A 20,465-nucleotide genomic window follows, 5' to 3' on the forward strand; every position below is an offset into this window, starting at 1 on the left:
TGGATGAAGGGCGGGGGTCGCAGGAGAGAGGGGCGGGGGGGGGAGGAGGAGGAAGAAGGAAGGTGGGGGGGGGGGGGTCCCAGCCCCGCGGAGAGGGAATTTGGGGGGCGGGGCGGGGGCTCCTATTGGAGGAGGAGGAGGAGGAGGAGAGCGGGGGAGGCGGTGGGAGCGCCGACCCCCGGCTCCGCCCCTTCCTCCCGCTGCCGCTCCAGCGGCTGTCGGTCCGGGTTCGGGCCTCGGAGGAGGCGGAGAGGGATCTCCCGGGCAACGGGGAGGGCCTGGCACCGCTGCTGAGGCTGCTGCCCGCCATGGAGCGAGGCGAAGGACCGCCCCGGGAGCCGCCGCCACCGGGGGCCGCGGCCGGGGACCCCTGGAAGGAGTGTGCGGAGGTGGCCGTGCAGCTGGCGCTCAGGGCGGGACAGGTCAGCAGCACCCCCGCCACCCCTGCACCCTGTGCATCCTCCGCATCCTGCATCCCCCCTGTACCCTCTGGTCCTTATTCATTCATTCATCTTACCTCTTACCTCCTTCCTCCAGCACCTGTATATATGTTTGTACATATTTATTACTCTATTTTACTTGTACATATCTATTCTATTTATTTTATTTTGTTAGTGTGTTTGGTTCTGTTCTCTGTCTCCCCCATTTAGACTGTGAGCCCACTGTTGGGTAGGGACTGTCTCTAGATGTTGCCAATTTGTACTTCCCAAGCGCTCTGTTGGGTAGGGACTGTCTCTATGTGATGCCAATTTGTACTTCCCAAGCGCTTAGTACAGTGCTCTGCACATAGTAAGCGCTCAATAAATACGATTGATTGATTGATTAGTACAGTGCTCTGCACATAGTAAGCGCTCAATAAATACGATTGATGATGATGATGATTCACTCAATCATATTTATTGAGCGCGATGATGATGATGATTCATTCAGTCATATTTATTGAGCGCTGACTGTGTGCAGAGCACTGTACTAAGCGCTTGGGAAGTACAAGTCGGCCACATATAGAGATGGTCCCTACCCAACAACGGGCTCACAGTCTAGAAGGGGGAGACGGACAACAAAACACGTAGACATGAAGACAGCTTCATCTGAGGCGACGAGGGACCCTGCGCCTCCTTATGCACCCCCCCGCACCCTGTGCACCCCGCATCCCCTGTACCCCCTGTTCTTTGTGCACCCTCCCGCACCCTGTGCACCCCCTGCACCCTTTCATTCATTCATTCAATCGTATTTATTGAGCGCTTACTGTATGCAGAGCACTGTACTAAGCGCTTGGGAAGTCCAAGTTGGCAACATCTAGAGACGGCCCCTACCCAACAGCGGGCTCCCCCCGTACCCCCTGCACCCCCCTTGCACCCCGCTCCCCTCTCAATTCCTTCTTCCGCTTGGGGTGTGTGTCTGTGTGTCTGTGTGCGGGCCTGTTGTTGGGTCGGGGCCGTCTCTGTTGCCGATCTGTACTCCAAAAGCGGTTAGTCGAGTGCTCTGCACACAGGAAGCGCTCAATAAATACGATGGGATGAGTGAATGAATGATCTCTTGCATTCATTCATGCATGCACGAATGAATGATCTCTTGCATTCATTCATTCACTCAATCGTATTTATTGAGCGCTTACTCAACCGTATTTATTGAGCGCTTACTGTGTGCAGAGCGCTGTGCTAAGAGCTTGGGAAGTACAAGTTGGCTTACTGTGTGCAGAACACTGTACTAAGCGCTTGGGAAGTACAAACACGTCCCCCACCCCCTTCCTCCCCCGGCCCCGGCCAGGGCCGGCAGCCCGGGGACCCGGAGAGGGGGAGGCACTCCAGGGGCCCCAGCGCTTAGTCCAGTGCTCCGCGCACAGGGAGGGCTCAATCAATACGATTGGATGAATGAATGATCTCTTCCACCCACCAAATCCCCTTCCTCCCCCGGCCCCGGCCAAGGCCGGCAGCCCGGGGACCCAGAGAGGGGGAGGCACTCCAGGAGCCCCAGCGCTTAGTCCAGTGCTTTGCCCGCAGGAAGCGCTCAATCAATACGATGGAAAGAAGGAAGGAATGTGTGCTTTGAGGTGGCTGGCGCCCTTCTCCACCCGTGCCCTAAACCGGGCTTCTCCCCTTCTCTGCACCCTGTCCCACCCCCCGCCCTCCTGGCCTGGAGGCAGGATGGACCCCTTCCCCCCCAGACGACTGAGTTTCTTGGGTCCTCTCCCTCCCTCCCTCCGCCCCCCACCCCCAGCCTCACCTTTCCCTGCCCCCCACCCTATCTCTTCCTCCCTTCAAAGTCCTACTGAAAACTCACCTCCTCCAAGAGGCCTTCCCATACTGAGCCCCCTTTTCCCTCTCCTCCTTCCCATCCCCCCCGCCCTACCTTCTTCCCCTCCCACACATTTGTATATATACTTGTACAGATTTATTACTCTATTTTACTTGTACATATTTACTATTCTATTTATTTTGTAAATGATGTGCATTTACCTTTAATTCTATTTGTTCCGATGGCTTTGACACCTGTCTAAACGTTTGGTTTTGTTGTCTGTCTCCCCCTTCTAGACTGTGAGCCCGTTGTTGGGTAGGGATCGTCTCTATATGTTGCCAGCTTGTACTTCCCAAGCGGTTAGTACAGTGCTGTGCGCACAGTAAGTGCTCAGTAAATACGATTGAATGAATGAATGAATCCACCCTGCCAGCCCAGCTGGCATCGAATGCCCAGGGCAGGCGATGAGGTGGGGGCTGCATTGGGGCTATGATGGGAAGGTGGGCAGGGGGCTGCGAGGGCACAGCGGGGCCCTTCCCCGGCAGGGGATGAAGGTGGAGTAGTGGGGGTGTGAGAATTTGGCAATTTGTGAAGAAGCGATCCTTCCCCTGGCCAGATAGAATAGTGGTGGTATTTGGTAAGCGCTTACTATGTGCCAGGCACTGTTCTAAATACTGGAGTAGAGACAAGGTCATCAGGTTGTCCTACGTGGGGCTCACAGTCTTCACCCCCATTTTCCAGATGACGGAACTGAAGCCCAGAGAAGCGAAGTGACTTGCCAAAAGTCACCCAGCTGACAAGTGGTGGAGCCGGGATTAGAATCCACGACCTCTGACTCCCCAGCCCAGGCTCTTTCTACTGAGCTATGCTGCTTCTTCAGGCTCGGCCTTAGTTTTCCTGCAGCCCGAACTGCCGGGCCTCTGGCGCCCAGCGAGGTGGAGCCTGCCGATAAACTGTCTGGGCCCTCAGTCGTGGCACAGCTTAGAGTCCTGAGAGTGCAGGGGGACGATACTGACACAAACTCCCCTCGAACTCCTGCCTTTCCTCCAGCCAGCAGCCGAAGCCCCTGGTTCCTCTAATAGCCATGGGGGTGGGGGGGAGGGTCCCCCAATGCCTGCTGGAATTCCCCCCCAGCATCCCCCTTCCCTTGCCTTCTGGGTCCTTGGGAGCCAGTTGTGAATTTGGGGTTGGGGGGGAGGATAGGTACCCCCAACCATCCCTTATTAGCTTAGATCCACAGACCTGAAGGAAAATAGGATGGTTCTTGAATAAGTCAAACTGAGTCAAGGAGGTCATTTGGATTAGAAATGGCTCAGATACCTGGTACTTTGCATTTTCTCCAGGCTTTGACTGTTTAGTGGAAAGGATGTGGAGCCTTTCCCATACTGATAAAGTTTTTCTTTGTTGTTTTTTTAAAAGTTCCATGTTCCAGGCCAGGCAACTGTACGGCAGCCAGGGAAGTGAGCTCTGAGCCAGAGACATGTTCGAAAGGAACCAGGGCAGAGCAAATTGAAATAGGGCAATAAGAAACCAGGACAGTCCCTCCCACCCATCCCTTAAATGGGAATAGGAACTGACTGAGTCTGCCCAAGGCAAACCTAACAATCATTGGGAAAATGCCACAAGTGCTACCTGTTTTCACATTTATAACAATGTTGGCTCATAGGCCTCCTAGCATTTGTACAGATTTACTACTCTATTTTACTTGTACATATTTACTATTGTATTTATTATGTAAATGTGTGCATATAACTATAGTTGTATTTGTTGTGACCATTTTGACACCTGTCTCCATGTTTTGTTTTGTTGTCTGTCTCTCCCTTCTAGACTGTGAGCCTGTTATTGGGTAGGGACTATCTCTGTATGTTGCCGACTTGTACTTCCCAAGCGCCTAGTACAGTGCATTGCGCACAGTAAACACTCAATAATTACGATTGAATGAATGAACGAATTAATTAATTAATTAAGGATATCTGCTACCAGCACTTGGTTGCATTTTTGTATCGCATTTAAGTGCTCACCATGTGCCAGGAACTGTCTTAAGAGCTAGGGTAGATACAAAATAATCAGGTTGTGCCGTCCATGGCTGGCCCAAAATGGGGTTTGCAGCTTTAAATCCCATTTTTCAGATGAAGTAACTGAGGCACAGACAAGTTAAGTGACTTGCTCAAGGTGACACAACAGATTGCGGAGCCATGATTAGAACCCTGCTCCTCTGACTCCCAGGCCCCTGGTCTTTCCACTAGACCATGCTGCATTTCAGACTGAGAAGGTTAGAGACAACATTAGGAAACGGTACCTACGGAAATGGTATTGTCGCAAGAGTGTCCCTTCAACTGTGCTATCTTTTTTTTTGATAGTATTTCTTAAGCGCTTACTATTTGTCAAGCACTGTTCTAAGTGCTGGGGTAGATACAAGTTAATCAGGCTAGATCCAGCCCCTGTCCCACATGGGGCTCACCATCAAGTAGAAGAGAGAACAAGTATTGAATCCTCATTTTGCAGTTGAAAAAACGGAGGCACAGAGAAGATACATCAATCAATCGATCGTATTTACTGAGCGCTTACTGTGTGCAGAGCACTGTACTAAGCACTTGGGAAGTACAAGTTGGCAACATATAGAGACGGTCCCTACCCAACAGTGGGCTCACAGTCTAGAAGTGTGGAGCCTTTCCCAGACTTTCCCAGCAAGTAAGTGGCAGATCTGGGATTAGAACCTAGGTCCTCTGGCTCCCAGGCCCATGCTGTATCCACTTGAACACAGTACTTACCCTGTCTGATTGGCCAGAAGTCTTTCCAGTTGACCACTGCTGTCTCGAGGTCCTAGCACTTCTGTCGTCTTCTCGCCTACCGCTTCTTCAGCCACCCTGGTCTCTGGAGATTGTCTTGGAACCCTCCCTGAGCAGCAGCAGAATAGGGGTGTTCCATGGCTGAGACTGGAAAGACCAAAAATGCTGCCAGCCAGGGAGGAACGAACGAGACTCCAGACCCAATCAGGTTTTCCCTGGTGCAGTCTGCCAGAAGTCAGAATCAGGACCAGAAATCAATCTTTGGTAGGAAGTTGTATCTTCAAATGAAGATATTATTTCCTGTGCAGTGAGAGCCACTGCCTGCCCTTTTTCATTCTTTTTGAATGAATGAAATAAGGTACATAACTTCTGTGCCTCAGTTCCCTCATCTGCAAAATGGGGATTCAATACCTGATGTTCCTCCTACTTAGTCTGTGAGTCCTATGTGGGACCTGATTATCATCTACCTACCCCAGAGCCTAGTACAGTGCTTGGCACATAGGACGGGATTAACAAATACCACAATTATTGTTATTATTTTGGATTGGGGGAAACACCTCTGAGATAAATTTGCTGCAGGTCAGGGCTGTAAGTTCCATCCAAGCAGCTTCAACCAATATAGGAGGGCTATTGATAGGTAGGGGGGTGGCTACGGGGGAGATTTTCTGCGTTGCCCTGACTTAATAAAAATAATAATAATGTTGGTATTGTTATGTGCCAAGCACTGTTTTAAGTGCTGAAGTAGATACAAGGTAATCAGGTTTTCCCACATGGGGCTAACGGTCTTCATCCCCATTTTACAGATGAGGTAACTGAGCCCAGAGAAGTTAAATGACTTGCCCAAGGTCACCCAGCTGACAAATGTTGGAGCCGGGATTAGAACCCATGACCTCTGACTCCCAAGCCTGTGCTCTTTCCACTGAGCCACACTGCTTGCGCCCTTTGTTCCTCCCTACCCCCTCCTAGTCTCACAGTTCTTACGTACATATTTGTAATTTATTTATAATAATAATAATAATGTTGGTATTTGTTAAGTGCCTACTATGTGCCGAGCACTGTTCTAAACGCTGGGGTAGATACAAGATAATCAGGCTGTCCCATGTAGGGCTCACAGTCTTCATCCCCATTTTACGGATGAGGTAACTGAGGCCCAGAGAAGTGAAGTGACTTGCCCAAGGTCACACAGCTGACAAGTGGTGGAGCTGGGATTAGAACCCACGACCTCTGACTCCCAAGCCCGTGCTCTTTCCACAAAGCCACGCTTCTTCTCTGTCTAGACTGTAAGCTCGTTGTGGGCAGGAAATGTGCCTGTTTAGTGTTGTATTGTAGTCTCCAAGCCCTTAGTACGGTGCTTCACACACAGTAAGTGCTCAATAAATAAGGTTGAATGAATGAATGATGTGTGCTGCCCCAGCACCTACCTCCCTCATCATGTTTGGTGAGTTTTAAAATCGTTCTGCAGTGTAGATGGGTGGCCACGTGTTCTCCCCTTTTTCTCTTTGCTTGCAGCATTTGGCTATTATGTGTTGGGTGCTTGGGGTTCAAACATAAGCCGCTGCTGCAGGCAGTTGCTTGATATTCTCTCTGGCACGGGGGTTCAGGGAGCCAGAGGAGGACTAGAATGGCTTGCGGAGGGTTGGACATTCTACCTGCTGGGATTTTTGCAGCCTTATGATTTCAGAAACTCTCAGCCAGGTTCGCAGTCATGAAACCCTGCTTTAGGCCCAGTGGAAAGAGCATTGATCCGGCCTCTGGGAGACCTGGGTTCTGACTTTGACCGAAGCAAATAAATGTGGGCAAAAACTGAACATACACTTTGCAGTGTGGTGCCCCTTTGCCCACCTGTTCTTGGCATTCTCTGCCCCAGCAGGAACTTAATCGGCAGGGATGAAAAAGTGTGAGTGATTCTGTGAAAGCCACTAGCGCTACAATCGATTCCTCTTCCCAGGTTCTCCACCCTGAAGTCTCAGGCCCTAAGCTCCCCTGTCCTTCCTGTTGGGAGACTCCATCAATCACAGTTCTGTCCACTGTGAGCCCCCTGTGGGATCAGATTATCTTGCATTTACCCCAGCACTTAGTACAGTACTTGGCAGCTGGGAAGCACTTGAAAGAAATAAATAATGATGGCATTTGTTTACTGCTTACTATGTTAAAATAAATCATAATAATTATGGCATTTGTTAAGCACTTACTATGTGCAAAGCACTGTTCTAAGCACTGGGGAGGATACAAGGTGATTGGGTTGTCCCACGGGGGGCTCACAGTCTTAATCCCCATTTTCCAGATGAAGTAACTGAGGCACAGAGAAGTTAAGTGACTTACCCAAAGTCACACAGATGACAGTTGGCGGAGCTAGGATTTGAACCCATGACCTCTGGCTCCCGATCCCTTGCTCTTTCCACTGAGCCATGCTGCCATGGCTCAGTGTCAAGCACTGTTGTCAAGTGCCGTGTTGTCAAGCACTGTTCTAAGCACTGGGGTAGATACAAGCTACGCTGTCCCTGACAGTCCTTGACCCACATAGGGCTCACCATCTTAATCCCCATTGCATAGATGAGGTAGCTGAGGCCCAGAGAAGTGAAGTGACAAGTGGCAGAGCCAGGATTAGAACCCAGGTCCTTCTGACTCCCAGGCCCTTGCTTTATCCACTAGGCCAAGTTTACCACTCTTTTTTTTTTTAATCCAGTCCATCGACTATGGGATCCTGAGATCAAACTTGGCAATTCAAGGTACAAGACTGTGCCTCAGCAATAGGAGTGTGGGCAAGCATTGGGTTAGTGTGGTATTGCTTCCATTAGAGCAGCTGCTGCCTCTAAGGAGGAGTCCAAAGGTGAATGTGGTTAATGTAGCCCCCTCAATGCAGGACAAAATTTCTTGCTCATGTACATACTAATCTCTCATTCATTCAGTTGCATTTATTAAGCGCTTACTGTGTGCAGGGCACTGTACTGAGCACTTGGAAAGTACAGTTGGGCAACAGATAGAGACAGTCCCTACCCAGCAACGGCTCTCCCTTCTTGAGAGGTCAGAGTCCTCTGTGGGGATTTTACAGCCCTCCTGGACTGCAGTAATGGGGTCATGTGAATCTCGAGGAATGTGTCTGAGGCTTCAGCAGCAAAGCCAAAGTGCTTAGTATAATATCATGCTCTGCACATAGTAAGTGCTCAATAAATACCATTGACTGAAGTCTAAGGTCTGGTTGGAACTGTTTAGCGGTTACAGAATCTTGAGGGCAGATCTGTGACAGTATGGTTAGTTAAAGCCAAATGTTTAAAAAATATGTATTTGGCATATTTTTTATTTTAGCTTCCTAGATGGTGAGAGCAAGATTTTCAGGAAGATTGAAACCTCTTGAAAGAAATACATTGGTGTGCACATTTTCACTTGCAATGTTCCCCCTAAAGTGTGGAATTGTTGGTGTCCTTTCTCTTGAAGTTAAAGTCCAGATTTCTATATCTAGGGTCAGTGCCTCATATTAAATAGTGTGATAAGAATAATGGCATTGTTGATTATATGTCAATCATTCTGTTAAACCCTGGACTAGAAACAAGATAATCAGATTGGACACAGTTCCTGTCACATAGGACTCTCAATCTAAGAGGGAGGGAGAACTGGTGTTTAATCCCCCTTTTCACAAATGAGGAAACTGAGGCACAGGCAAATTACTTGGTGTGCTCAAGGTCACCCTGCAGGCAAGTGAACATTAACAGCATAGTGATTACTAGGCAAACCAGAGCGAGCTCTCACATCCTGTGTGTGTGGTAATAGTGAAGGCAAGAGCCATGCCTACTACTGGTGGAAAGGGCGGATTCAGAACCAGTGAGTAGACTGATAAGGAATTAGCTGGGGCAGCCAACAGCCAAAATGTATCTGGCCATCCGACCTGGGATGGAAATCTGTCCCAGAGGCTGTGCCACAAGTGGAGTGTTTATTTCTGATTTCCAAGTACAGTACATGGATTGTGTTGAAAAATTTCCATCACCACCTTTCTTGGCAATATAGAATTTGCTCACTAAAAATGGTAAATTATGCTTTTCTGAACACTGAATAGAGTATTTAGAAATGTACTTGAGATGGTAATGTCGTGCACGATGTGGTTAAGGCAAGGCCTTCGGAGTCATTCATGTGCTGTCAGTTGTACTTTCATGAAAAGTAGTGCGTGTGTTGGGAAGGTGCACAGATCTCTGTGTTACACCTTGTGGCAAGGACAAACGTGATATCATCAAACCAGGAGCTAGTTAGCAGGGAAACATTCTGATTTACTTCACCCGTCGCTTGAGTAGTTTCTGGAGGGGAGGAAGGAGAGCAAAACAGCAACAGAGAAAACTAAATGGCTTGTTGTCTGTATTACCCCGACTCATCTGAAGGAAACTTACATAATTTGTTTCCATACTTCGGGAAACTGCAAGTTAAATACAGTATATTGTTTCAGAGATTATATTCACTCCTTTGAAGCCTCAAACAACTCAGTGAGCCTCATTAAGATTTGTAACTATTCATTGCCATAGACTCCTGGAGCTGAGTAGGACTTTGATCTGGTCCAGTTTGCCCCAACCTTCAGGTGGCTGAATCACTGAGGACAGAACTGAGGAGGTCTTGCCTTTTCCTAAACAATTTCAGGGATGAAGACTCCATGATTTTGTTACTCTGAAATCTCTCCTCTTTTATTTCTTTTTCTATGGTATTTGTTAAGCGCCATTTGCCAGGCAGTATACTAAGACCTGGGGTACATGCAAGCTAATCAGGTTGGGTACAGTCCATGTCCTCCATCTGGCTCACAGTCTTTACCCCCTTTTGGCAGATGAGGAAACTGAGGCACAGGGAAGTGCCTTGCCCAAGGTCACAGAGCAGAGAAGTGGCAAAGCTGGGATTAGAACTCAGGTCCTTCTGACCCCCAGGCCTGTGCTCTATACTCTAGGCCACACTGCTTCTCCTGTTTTCATTTAACCCCTTCCCTTCATATTTGCCCCTCAGGGATCATGAAGAATAACTGCCGAGCATCATGTCTCTCAAGAAAGCCTAACACAAACATGGACAGAATCTCTCTGTTCCCACCTTAGCCTTCTCTTACTAAAACACACAGAGTTTTTTAATATACCTTTCCTCATAGGGATGATTTTCCATCTCTTTCATCACTGTGGTTTCTGTAGAGAGATCTGATGAGCATGTTCTCAAATACTGTATCCAAGCCACCATCAAAGGTATCAATAGAATATAATCAGCCAGGTCTTTGTTATTCACAGACTGAGAATCCAGGCTTCTGACTGCCACCTCCTCTTTCTCTTCTGCCACCTTTCTCTTGCCAGGTCTCTCCACATTAGTATCTTCACCAGAGAGAGGGGAAGTGGGGGGGTGGGGGCAGGACTGAATTCCTTGTCTTCCCTCCCAAACCCTGCCCTCTCCCTGACTTTCCCATCACTGTTGATGGCACTACCATCCTTCCCGTCTCACAAGCCCGCAACCTTGGTGTCGTCCTTGACTCCGCTGTCTCGTTCACCCCTCACATCCAAGCCGTCACCAAAACCTGCCGGTCTCACCTCCGCACATTGCCAAGATCCGCCCTTACCTCTCCATCCAAACCACTACCCTGCTCGTTCAAGCTCTCATCCTATCCCGTATGGACTATTGTTTCAGCCTCCTCTCTGATCGCCCATCCTCGTGTCTCTCCCCACTTCAATCCATACTTCACGCTGCAGCACATAGTCTTTGTCCAGAAATGCTCTGGGCATGTTACTCCCCTCCTCAAAAATCTCCAGTGGCTACCAGTCAACCTACGCCTCAGGCAGAAACTCCTCACCCTCGGCTTCAAGGCTCTCCATCACCTCGCCCTTTCCTACCTCACCTCCCTTCTCTCCTTCTACAGCCCAGCCCCCACCCTCTGCTCCTCTGCCGCTAATCTCCTCACCGTGCCTCATTTTGCCTGTCCCGCCATCAACCCCCGGCCCACATCATCCCCCGGCCTGGAATGCCCTCCCTCCGCACATCCGCCAAGCTAGCTCTCTTCCTCCCTTCAATGCCCTACTGAGAGCTCACCTCCTCCAGGAGGCCTTCCCAGACTGAGCCCCATCCTTTCTCTCCCCTTCCTCCCCCTCTCCTTCCCCCATCCCTTACCTCCTTCCCTTCCCCACAGCACCTGTATATATGTATATATGTTTTTACGTATTTAATACTCTTACTTGTACATATTCTACTTATTTTATTTTGTTAATATGTTTTGTTTTGTTCTCTGTCTCCCCCTTCTAGACTGTGAGCCCACTGTTGGGTAGAGACCGTCTCTATATGTTGCCAACTTGTACTTCCCAAGCGCTTAGTGCAGTGCTGTGCACACAGCAAGCGCTCAATAAATACGATTGAATGAATGAATGAGTGAAACAAAACAGGAACTCAGCCAGTTATGCTCCTTGTCAGCATCTGGTAAAGGTTTGATAAGGGAGGAGATTGAAACCATTGATAAAAAGTTTTTGGATGATAGTTGATTTCAATAATTTATGCTTTCCATGTTCCCTATTATCCTGGATAATTGAGAGGTATATATCTCACAGTATGCCACTCAAGGTGGTCTGTTTTAATAATTTTAGTATTCTAGTTGTCAGTAAAAAAGAAGTCTTTTTGAACACTTGGCTGCTTACCAACTTTTCTGTTAATCTCAGTGACCTCCCAACAAAACCCAAGTCTGCTTTTCGGTATTTTCAAATGAAGTCTCTTTGCTATAGCCCTCCATTTCCAGATTCATTCATTCATTCATTCATTCAGTGGTATTTATTGAGCGCTTCCTGTGTGCAGAGCACTGTACTAAGTGCTTGGGAAGTACAAATCGGCAACATAAAAAGACGGTCCCTACCCAACACCGGGCTCCAAGAATACCATCAGCATTGCTTTTCTACAATGAGGTAGAATTCTCAGACAGGATTGGAAATGATGCCACGATGAGAGGCATTTCCCTCGCCAAACGCTTTCCGGTCAAGGGACCTAGTGAAGTATTTTGTAGAAGACGTGGTTTGTATAAGAATCAGTGCCCAAAGGACATGGAGTAAATAACTGAGAGTGAATAACTGCCTGAGCACCCAGAGAGAGTCCCCTGGCAGGCAACAAGGTAGATAGGTCTCTTCTGAGAGAAGCAGTGTGGCACAGTGGAAAGATCATGGATTTGGGAGTCAGAGGTCATGGGTTCGAATCCCAGATCCGCCACTTGTCAGCTCTGTGACCTTGGGCAAGCCACTTAACTTCTCTGGGCCTCAGTTCCCCCATCTGTAAAATGGGGACTAAGACTGTGAGCCCCACACGGGACAACCTTGATCACCTTGAATCCCCTCCAGCTGTTAGAACAGTGATTGGCACAAAGTAAGCGCTTAACAAATAACACCATTATTATTATTATTATTCTGAGGAATCAGCTTTGTGGTTCCAACTGCTGAGGGGGCTGAAGCCACCGCTGTCTCTTCTCTCCTCTCCCCGCCAGTATCTCCTAGAACCATTTCCAGCTTCAGTTGTGGAATAAAATGTAATTACGTTTTGCATGTTAATTTCAGCTGCATTTCAGAACTGTACCAATAGCCCCTTCAAGATGAGTGCTATTCAAGTCATATTTTATGTTGTAGCAGGTTATTCAGTGTCAATCCTGTGATAAAAAAACCTGAAATTTGCACCAAAAACCTCAGGTGATAAGGGTTTTGTCTCTGGCTAGTGTGGGAGTGAGTTTAAATTTGACAAGAGGAAGACTAGCAAGGATTTAGGGTAAAGAGGTCTTTCATTTTTATGGGATGGCTACTTGGGACAGAACTGGCATTGCAGACAGCCAGCAACAACCAACAAAATTATAAACTCATTCTAGTTAATCTGTTAATAATAATTGTGGTATTTGTTAAGCACTTACTATGTGCCAGGCACTGTACTAAGCACTGGGGTGGATACAAGCAAATCAGGTTGGACACAGTCCCTGTTCCACATAGGGCTCACAGTCTTAATCCCCATTTTCCAGATGAGGTACCTGAGGCACAGAGAAGTGAAGTGGCTTGCCCAAGGTCACACAGCAGACAAGTGGCAGAGCTGGAATTAGAACCCACATCCTTCTGACTTCCAGGCCCGGGCTCTGTCCAGTAGGCCATGCTACTTCTGTTGTCCTCTCTGCCTTGGATCCTTGTTCCTCTGCTGCTGAATGTTTGATACAGGACTTTAACAATGCTCATTTACAGTGTAGGTGTAAGTGGGAACTTCAAAGAGGGAAAGTTGGACTGCAGTTCGTATGACCTTTCTTTTCATCTGAGGAGTTTGTCATCTTTATAGTTAATGAGGAAAACCTCTTCTGTACTGAGAGGTCATTTTCAGTCATATTCATATTCATCAAGTCCACGTAGTGATGTACTAGGCACTTTATTTCATCGCAAACTTATTCACCTCTCCCTTCTCTCTTGGTAATCATGAGTTGCCAGTGAGTGTAAGAGTTTAGGATTCAATTCCTCTTGTGTTCTGGGATATCTATACTGCAGTTCCCTACAGAATGTTATAGGGCCTAGATTGAGTCCGCTCTAGCCTAGAATATGCAAGTCCAAGTATTTAAAATGAACAAAGCAGCTGGGGGTTGGTACAACATAGACTGGGCTGGCCAGTTTAGCAGGAGAGTCCCCAGTTCTGGGATATATATTTCTGAAATTGCATAAGACAATCTACAAGAGCTGTTCCAGCAAACCTATGGTCATCTAGCTACACATAATAATATCTTGATTTTTCTGTAGTGCCTTTATTTCCAAAGTGGGTTCACATTTATTTCTCAGGTCATTTTTGTCCTCACAACATTGCTAAAGTAGGAGAAGGCCAATATTATGATTCCCATTTTGTAGGTGGGGAAATTAAGGCCCAGAGAGGCCAAATGTCTTGCCCAAAGTTCCCCAGCAGGCAACTGGGGCCTGATCCTGGATCTTCCAATTCTTAGAATTCCTAGATCCATACTTGTTCTACTGCCCCATACTGCCTTTCTGAAACTCCCCATATTCATGCATTCAGTCATATTTATTGAGCACTTACTGTGCGCAGAGCACTATACTAAGCACTTGGGAGCGTACATCTTTCTACACGACAGAGAAGCAGCATGGCTTAATGGATAGAACATAGGCCCAGAAGTCAGGTGGACCTGCCACTTGTCTGCTGTGTGCCCTTGGGCAAGTCACTTAACTTCTCTGGGCCTCAATTACCTCATCTGTAAAATGAAGATTAAGACTGAGAGTCCCATGAGGGACATGGACTGTGTGTGGCGTAGTGGAAAGAACATGGGCTTTGGAGTCAGAGGTCATGGGTTCAAATCCTGGCTCCGCCAATTGTCAGCTGTGTGACTTTGGACAAGCCACTTCTCTGTGCCTCAGTTACCTAGACGCCCGGGACTCCGTTCCCGAGAGGCCCGCCCGCCCGCCATCACACCGCGAGACGCCCGGGACTCCGTTCCCGAGAGGCCCGCCCGCCATCACACCGCGAGGCCTTGCTGCTCCCGGAAGGATCCTCTCCTCAGAGCGCCGCCATAGACGCCCGGGACTCCGTTCCCGAGAGGCCCGCCCGCCCGCCATCACACCGCGCGACGCCCGGGACTCCGTTCCCGAGAGGCCCGCCCGCCATCACACCGCGAGGCCTTGCTGCTCCCGGAAGGATCCTCTCCTCAGAGCGCCGCCATAGACGCCCGGGACTCCGTTCCCGAGAGGCCCGCCCGCCATCACACCGCGAGGCCTTGCTGCTCCTGGAAGGATCCTCTCCTCAGAGCGCCGCCATAGACGCCCGGGACTCCGTTCCCGAGAGGCCCGCCCGCCCGCCATCACACCGCGAGACGCCGGGACTCCGTTCCCGGGAGGCCCACCCGCCATCACACCGCGAGGCCTTGCTGCTCCCGGAAGGATCCTCTCCTCTGAGCGCCGCCATAAACGCCCGGGACTCCGTTCCCGAGAGGCCCGCCCGCCCGCCATCACACCGCGAGACGCCCGGCACTCCGTTCCCGAGAGGCCCGCCCGCCCGCCATCACCCCGCGAGGACTTGCCGCTCCCGGAAGGCTCCTCTCCTCAGAGCGCCGCCATTGACGCCCGGGACTCCGTTCCCGAGAGGCCCGGCCGCCCACCCTCCCGCCATCTCAGCGCCCCCACGGACGCCCCGCCTGCCTCCACCCCCCCCACTTAGGAGGCCTTCCGTAAAGTGCCCCTCATCCCCCCCCCTTCCCGGTCCGGTCCTGACTGACTCTACCCCCGCCCGCCCCCAGGTAAAAAGCCCTTGTTAGCACCTTGTTAGCACCATGTTACATGTTACATTAACGACAACCTCATTCACACCTCCTCAGCCCTCCCATGCTAGTTGACTGTTCGCTCCCCTCCCCAGGTATCTCTGCTCCCTGACCCCCCTTAACTGGCCCACCCTACTCCAGCTCTTAATAGTTTGTATCTGCTCTCTGTGGCATCATTGTTTGCCAATTCTATTATTGCCATAGCATATTGATTGCTCAACTACACCCTGTGATGCCATCGCCTACTTTTATCATTGTTACTGTTTTATTGCTTCTGCATCTCAATTGTTAACCCCCCACTGTACTGTCACTCGCCCTGCTGACCTCACCATGAACTTTCAGTTCCCTTGCTCCCAACTGCCATTCCCATTCCTCACCTTCCCCTTCCCCTCTCCCACCCAGCTGTTTCCCTCCCTCTCACCCACCAAGACCGCTCCCCCTCAACCCCTACCAAGGATTCCTCTGTACCTGCGCAGGTCCTCTGCTTCTCCCTCCCGACCCCCCTCCTCCCCTTCTCCCCACCCCCACCCCATCCCAGTTCTCCTTTCCCATCGCCACCCCCCTTCCCACTCTCCCCGCCCAGGCCCCCGCCAACTCATCCCAATCCAAACCCTCCCCACCCCTCGCACCCTTCCCCCTCCCTCCCCACCCTCGACAGCTGATGCCAAGTGTGGCCTCTGGAACCCCCGCTCCGTTTTAAGTAAGATTCCTTTCATCCTGGACCTTTTCCTTTCCAGTTCTCTACTCCTCCTCGCCCTAACTGAAACATGGCTGTCGTCGGACGACACGGTCTCTTCTGCTGCTCTCTGCAGTGCAGGCCTCTTCTTCTCCCACTCCCCCAGACTCACTGGAAAAGGAGGAGGTGTCGGTTTCCTTCTCGCCCCCCAATGTCGCTTTCGCACTATCCCTCCTCCCCCTTCCCTTTCCTTCCCCTCCTTTGAAGCCCACATTATTCGCCTCTACCACCCCCTCCAGATTCTTGTAGCCGTCATCTACCGCCCTCCGGGCCCCACTTCCAACTTCTTTAACGACTTTGACCCCTTCCTCACATTCCTTCTCTCCTTCTCCATGCCCACTCTGATCCTTGGAGACTTCAATATCCACATGGATATCCCTAACGACTCCTCTGCCGCCCGCCTTCTATCTCTCCTTGACGCTGCCAACCTCTTCCTCCACCCCACCTCACCCACTCACCAACTTGGTCATACCCTCGACCTCATCATCTCCTACCGCTGCACTGTGTCCACCCTCACCAACTCTGTGATCCCTCTCTCTGATCATAATCTTCTCACCTGCCTCCTCACTCACACTCCTTTCCCCTGTAAATCCGTATTACTCCCTCACAGAGATCTCCGCTCTCTGGACCCCACCCATCTTTCGGAACGCCTCACACCCCACCTCGCCGCCCTCTCCTCTCTACCCAGTCTTGATGATCAGATTACTGCTCTCAACTCTACCCTTTCTACTCAGCTAGACTCGCTCGCTCCCCTTTCCCTTCGCCGCTCTCGCACCACTAACCCACAGCCCTGGATCACTGCCACTGTCCGCCTCCTTCGCTCTTATGCTCGAGCTGCCGAACGCTGCTGGCGAAAGTCTAAACACCATGCCAACCTCGTTCACTTCAAGTTTATCCTTTCCTGCCTTAACTCAGCCCTCTCTTCTGCCAGACAAAACTATTTCTCCTCCCTTATTGACACCCATGCCCATCACCCCCGCCAGCTCTTCCGTACATTCAACTCCCTTCTCAGGCCCCCGGTTCCTCCCCCTCCTCCTTCCCTCACCCCCAACGATCTGGCCTCCTACTTCATTAACAAAATTAAATCCATCAGGTCCGACCTCCCCAAAGTCTCTTCCCCCCTTTCTCCAACCCCCCGGCTCTCAACATTCTCTGCTACTCTCCCATCCTTCCCAGTGGTATCCTCAGAGGAACTCTCCTCCCTCCTCTCAAGTGCTACTCCGGCCACCTGTGCTTCTGACCCCATTCCCTCTCATCTTATGAAATCTCTCGCTCCATCCCTTCTCCCCTCCTTAACTTCCATCTTCAACCGCTCACTCTCCACTGGTTCCTTCCCCTCTGCCTTCAAACATGCCCATGTCTCTCCCATCCTAAAAAAACCCTCTCTTGACCCCACCTCACCTTCTAGTTATCGTCCCATATCCCTCCTACCATTCCTTTCCAAACTCCTTGAACGAGTTGTCTACACGCGCTGCCTAGAATTCCTCAACAACAACTCTCTCCTCGACACCCTCCAGTCTGGCTTCCGTCCCCTTCATTCCACGGAAACTGCGCTCTCAAAGGTCACCAATGACCTCCTGCTTGCCAAATCCAACGGCTCATACTCTGTCCTAATCCTCCTCGACCTCTCAGCTGCCTTTGACACTGTGGACCACCCCCTTCTCCTCAACACGTTATCTGACCTTGGCTTCACAGACTCCGTCCTCTCCTGGTTCTCCTCTTATCTCTCCGGTCGTTCTTTCTCAGTCTCTTTTGCAGGCTCCTCCTCCCCCTCCCATCCTCTTACTGTGGGAGTTCCCCAAGGTTCAGTGCTTGGTCCCCTTCTGTTCTCAATCTACACTCACTCCCTTGGTGACCTCATTCGCTCCCACGGCTTCAACTATCACCTCTACGCTGATGACACCCAGATCTACATCTCTGCCCCTGCTCTCTCCCCCTCCCTCCAGGCTCGCATCTCCTCCTGCCTTCAGGACATCTCCATCTGGATGTCCGCCCGCCACCTAAAGCTCAACATGTCGAAGACTGAGCTCCTTGTCTTCCCTCCCAAACCTTGTCCTCTCCCTGACTTTCCCATCTCTGTTGACGGCACTACCATCCTTCCCGTCTCACAAGCCCGCAACCTTGGTGTCATCCTCGACTCCGCTCTCTCATTCACCCCTCACATCCAAGCCGTCACCAAAACCTGCCGGTCTCAGCTCCGCAACATTGCCAAGATCCGCTCTTTCCTCTCCATCCAAACCGCTACCCTGCTAATTCAAGCTCTCATCCTATCCCGTCTGGACTACTGCACTAGCCTTCTCTCTGATCTCCCATCCTCGTGTCTCTCTCCACTTCAATCCATACTTCATGCTGCTGCCCGGATTATCTTTGTCCAGAAACGCTCTGGACATATCACTCCCCTCCTCAAAAACCTCCAATGGCTACCGATCAATCTGCGCATCAGGCAGAAACTCCTCACCCTGGGCTTCAAGGCTCTCCATCACCTCGCCCCCTCCTACCTCACCTCCCTTCTCTCCTTCTACTGCCCAGCCCGCACCCTCCGCTCCTCCACCACTAATCTCCTCACTGTACCTCGCTCTCGCCTGTCCCGCCATCGACCCCCGGCCCACGTCATCCCCCGGGCCTGGAATGCCCTCCCTCTGCCCATCCGCCAAGCTAGCTCTCTTCCTCCCTTCAAGGCCCTGCTGAGAGCTCACCTCCTCCAGGAGGCCTTCCCAGATTGAGCCCCTTCTTTCCTCTCCCCCTCGTCCCCCTCTCCATCCCCCCGCCTTACCGCCTTCCCCTCCCCACAGCACCTGTATATATGTATATATGGTTGTACATATTTATTACTCTGTTTATTTATTTATTTATTTATTTATTTTACTTGTACATTTCTATCCTACTTATTTTATTTTGTTGGTATGTTTGGTTCTGTTCTCTGTCTCCCCCTTTTGGACTGTGAGCCCACTATCGGGTAGGGACTGTCTCTATGTGATGCCAATTTGTACTTCCCAAGCGCTTAGTACAGTGCTCTGCACATAGTAAGCGCTCAATAAATACGATTGATTGATTGATTGATTGATTACCTCATCTGTAAAATGGGGATTAAGACTGTGAGCCCCCCCGTGGGACTACCTGGTCACCTTGTAACATCCCCAGTGCTTAGAACAGTGCTTTGCACATAGTAAGCACTTAATAAATGCCATCATTATTATTATTATTAATTTGTATCTATCCCAGTGCAGTGCCTGGCACATAGAAAGTGCTTAACAAATACCATTTAAAAAAACAACAAAAAAGAGATATTTGGGACACGTTTTGACTTACTTTACTCATCCCCTCATTTTATAAGTGGAGAAGCCACTGGCTCTGGGCCACTTCATGACTAGTGACCCCAAAGCATCTAGCTCCCAAATGTTAAACCCCTGCTGCAATTTTGGTCTTGGGGTGGTAGTGCCAGGCCTAAAATTGAACCTCAGCTGCCAAACTCAGTCTGTCCAATTTGGTTCCTGTCCCCCTATTCCTCTTCCCCATCCCCGACTTCATTCCACTCCCAGTCTATTTTTAGCCCATGGAGTTCTTGGTTTGAGCCCAGAATTAAAGGAATTAAGACATACCAGCCAGTTCTTTAGCAGATTCCTGCTTTACAGGCTGAGAACTTTAACACGTAGAAGACAGCACACAAAATTCTGCTTGTGTTCGGAATGAGCTTTGGCTTCCCTATGACTCTACACTTGAAAGTTACAGGTCAAGTCTCTGGGCTTGTTATAGTAATTATTTTATTTGGCTCTTAAAACAAGTAGAAACCCAAAGGAATACATTTTTCTAAAAGCAAAACAATCCATAGATTCTGAAGTAAGTGAACTGTAAAAGACTGTCCTATTGAAGAATTGGTTGGTTAACATATTTTTTTATGAATATATGTATGGGGGAGGAGCCCTGAAGTAAAATGAGAGTGAGTTTATATGATTCTCTGCAGAAAGTCAAGTTTTTCCCTATTGAATTCCAAGGAACTGTAGCCTAAAGGTTGAGAGAGGGGCAGGATGCCCAGGGATTTTGCAGACTTAATGTCTCATCTGTGCTTTTGTTCTAGATTATCAAGAAAGCCCTAACCGAGGAAAAACATGTGTCCACGAAAACATCAGCTGCAGATCTAGTGACAGAAACAGATCATCTTGTAGAGGATTTAATTATCTCAGAACTAAGGAAGAGGTATCCCTCCCACAGGTAAGAGTTTATACTGGGGAGGAAAATTCAGGTGGGGGACGTTTTATATTGTGTGTATGTTATGTACATTTCTTCAAATTATATATTATAAGTAATTTATATTAATGACTGTCCCCCCACTCTCTCCCATAAGCTCATTATGGGGAGAGAACATGCCCATTAATTGTATTGTAGTCTCTCAAGTGCTTAGAACAGTACTCTGCACTTAGTAAGTGCTCAATAAATACCATTGAAAAGTTGCCCT

The 20,465-nt window shown here is 49.6% G+C and overlaps 1 protein-coding gene across 1 annotated transcript in view; it reads left to right on the forward strand.

Annotated features, from left to right (window-relative positions):
- The first annotated feature begins 254 nt into the window (after window positions 1-254).
- IMPA2 (inositol monophosphatase 2) overlaps window positions 255-20,465 on the forward strand; it is a 54,022-nt gene continuing 33,811 nt past the window's right edge. Inside the window, exons 1-2 of the mRNA XM_038746638.1 lie at window positions 255-422; window positions 20,088-20,221. Of these exons, the coding sequence (XP_038602566.1) occupies window positions 309-422; window positions 20,088-20,221 (248 nt within the window). The 5' untranslated portion in view covers window positions 255-308. The remainder of the gene's footprint in view (window positions 423-20,087; window positions 20,222-20,465) is intronic.

Source organism: Tachyglossus aculeatus, chromosome 5, assembly GCF_015852505.1.
Source record: "Tachyglossus aculeatus isolate mTacAcu1 chromosome 5, mTacAcu1.pri, whole genome shotgun sequence".
Lineage (NCBI taxonomy): Eukaryota > Metazoa > Chordata > Mammalia > Monotremata > Tachyglossidae > Tachyglossus > Tachyglossus aculeatus.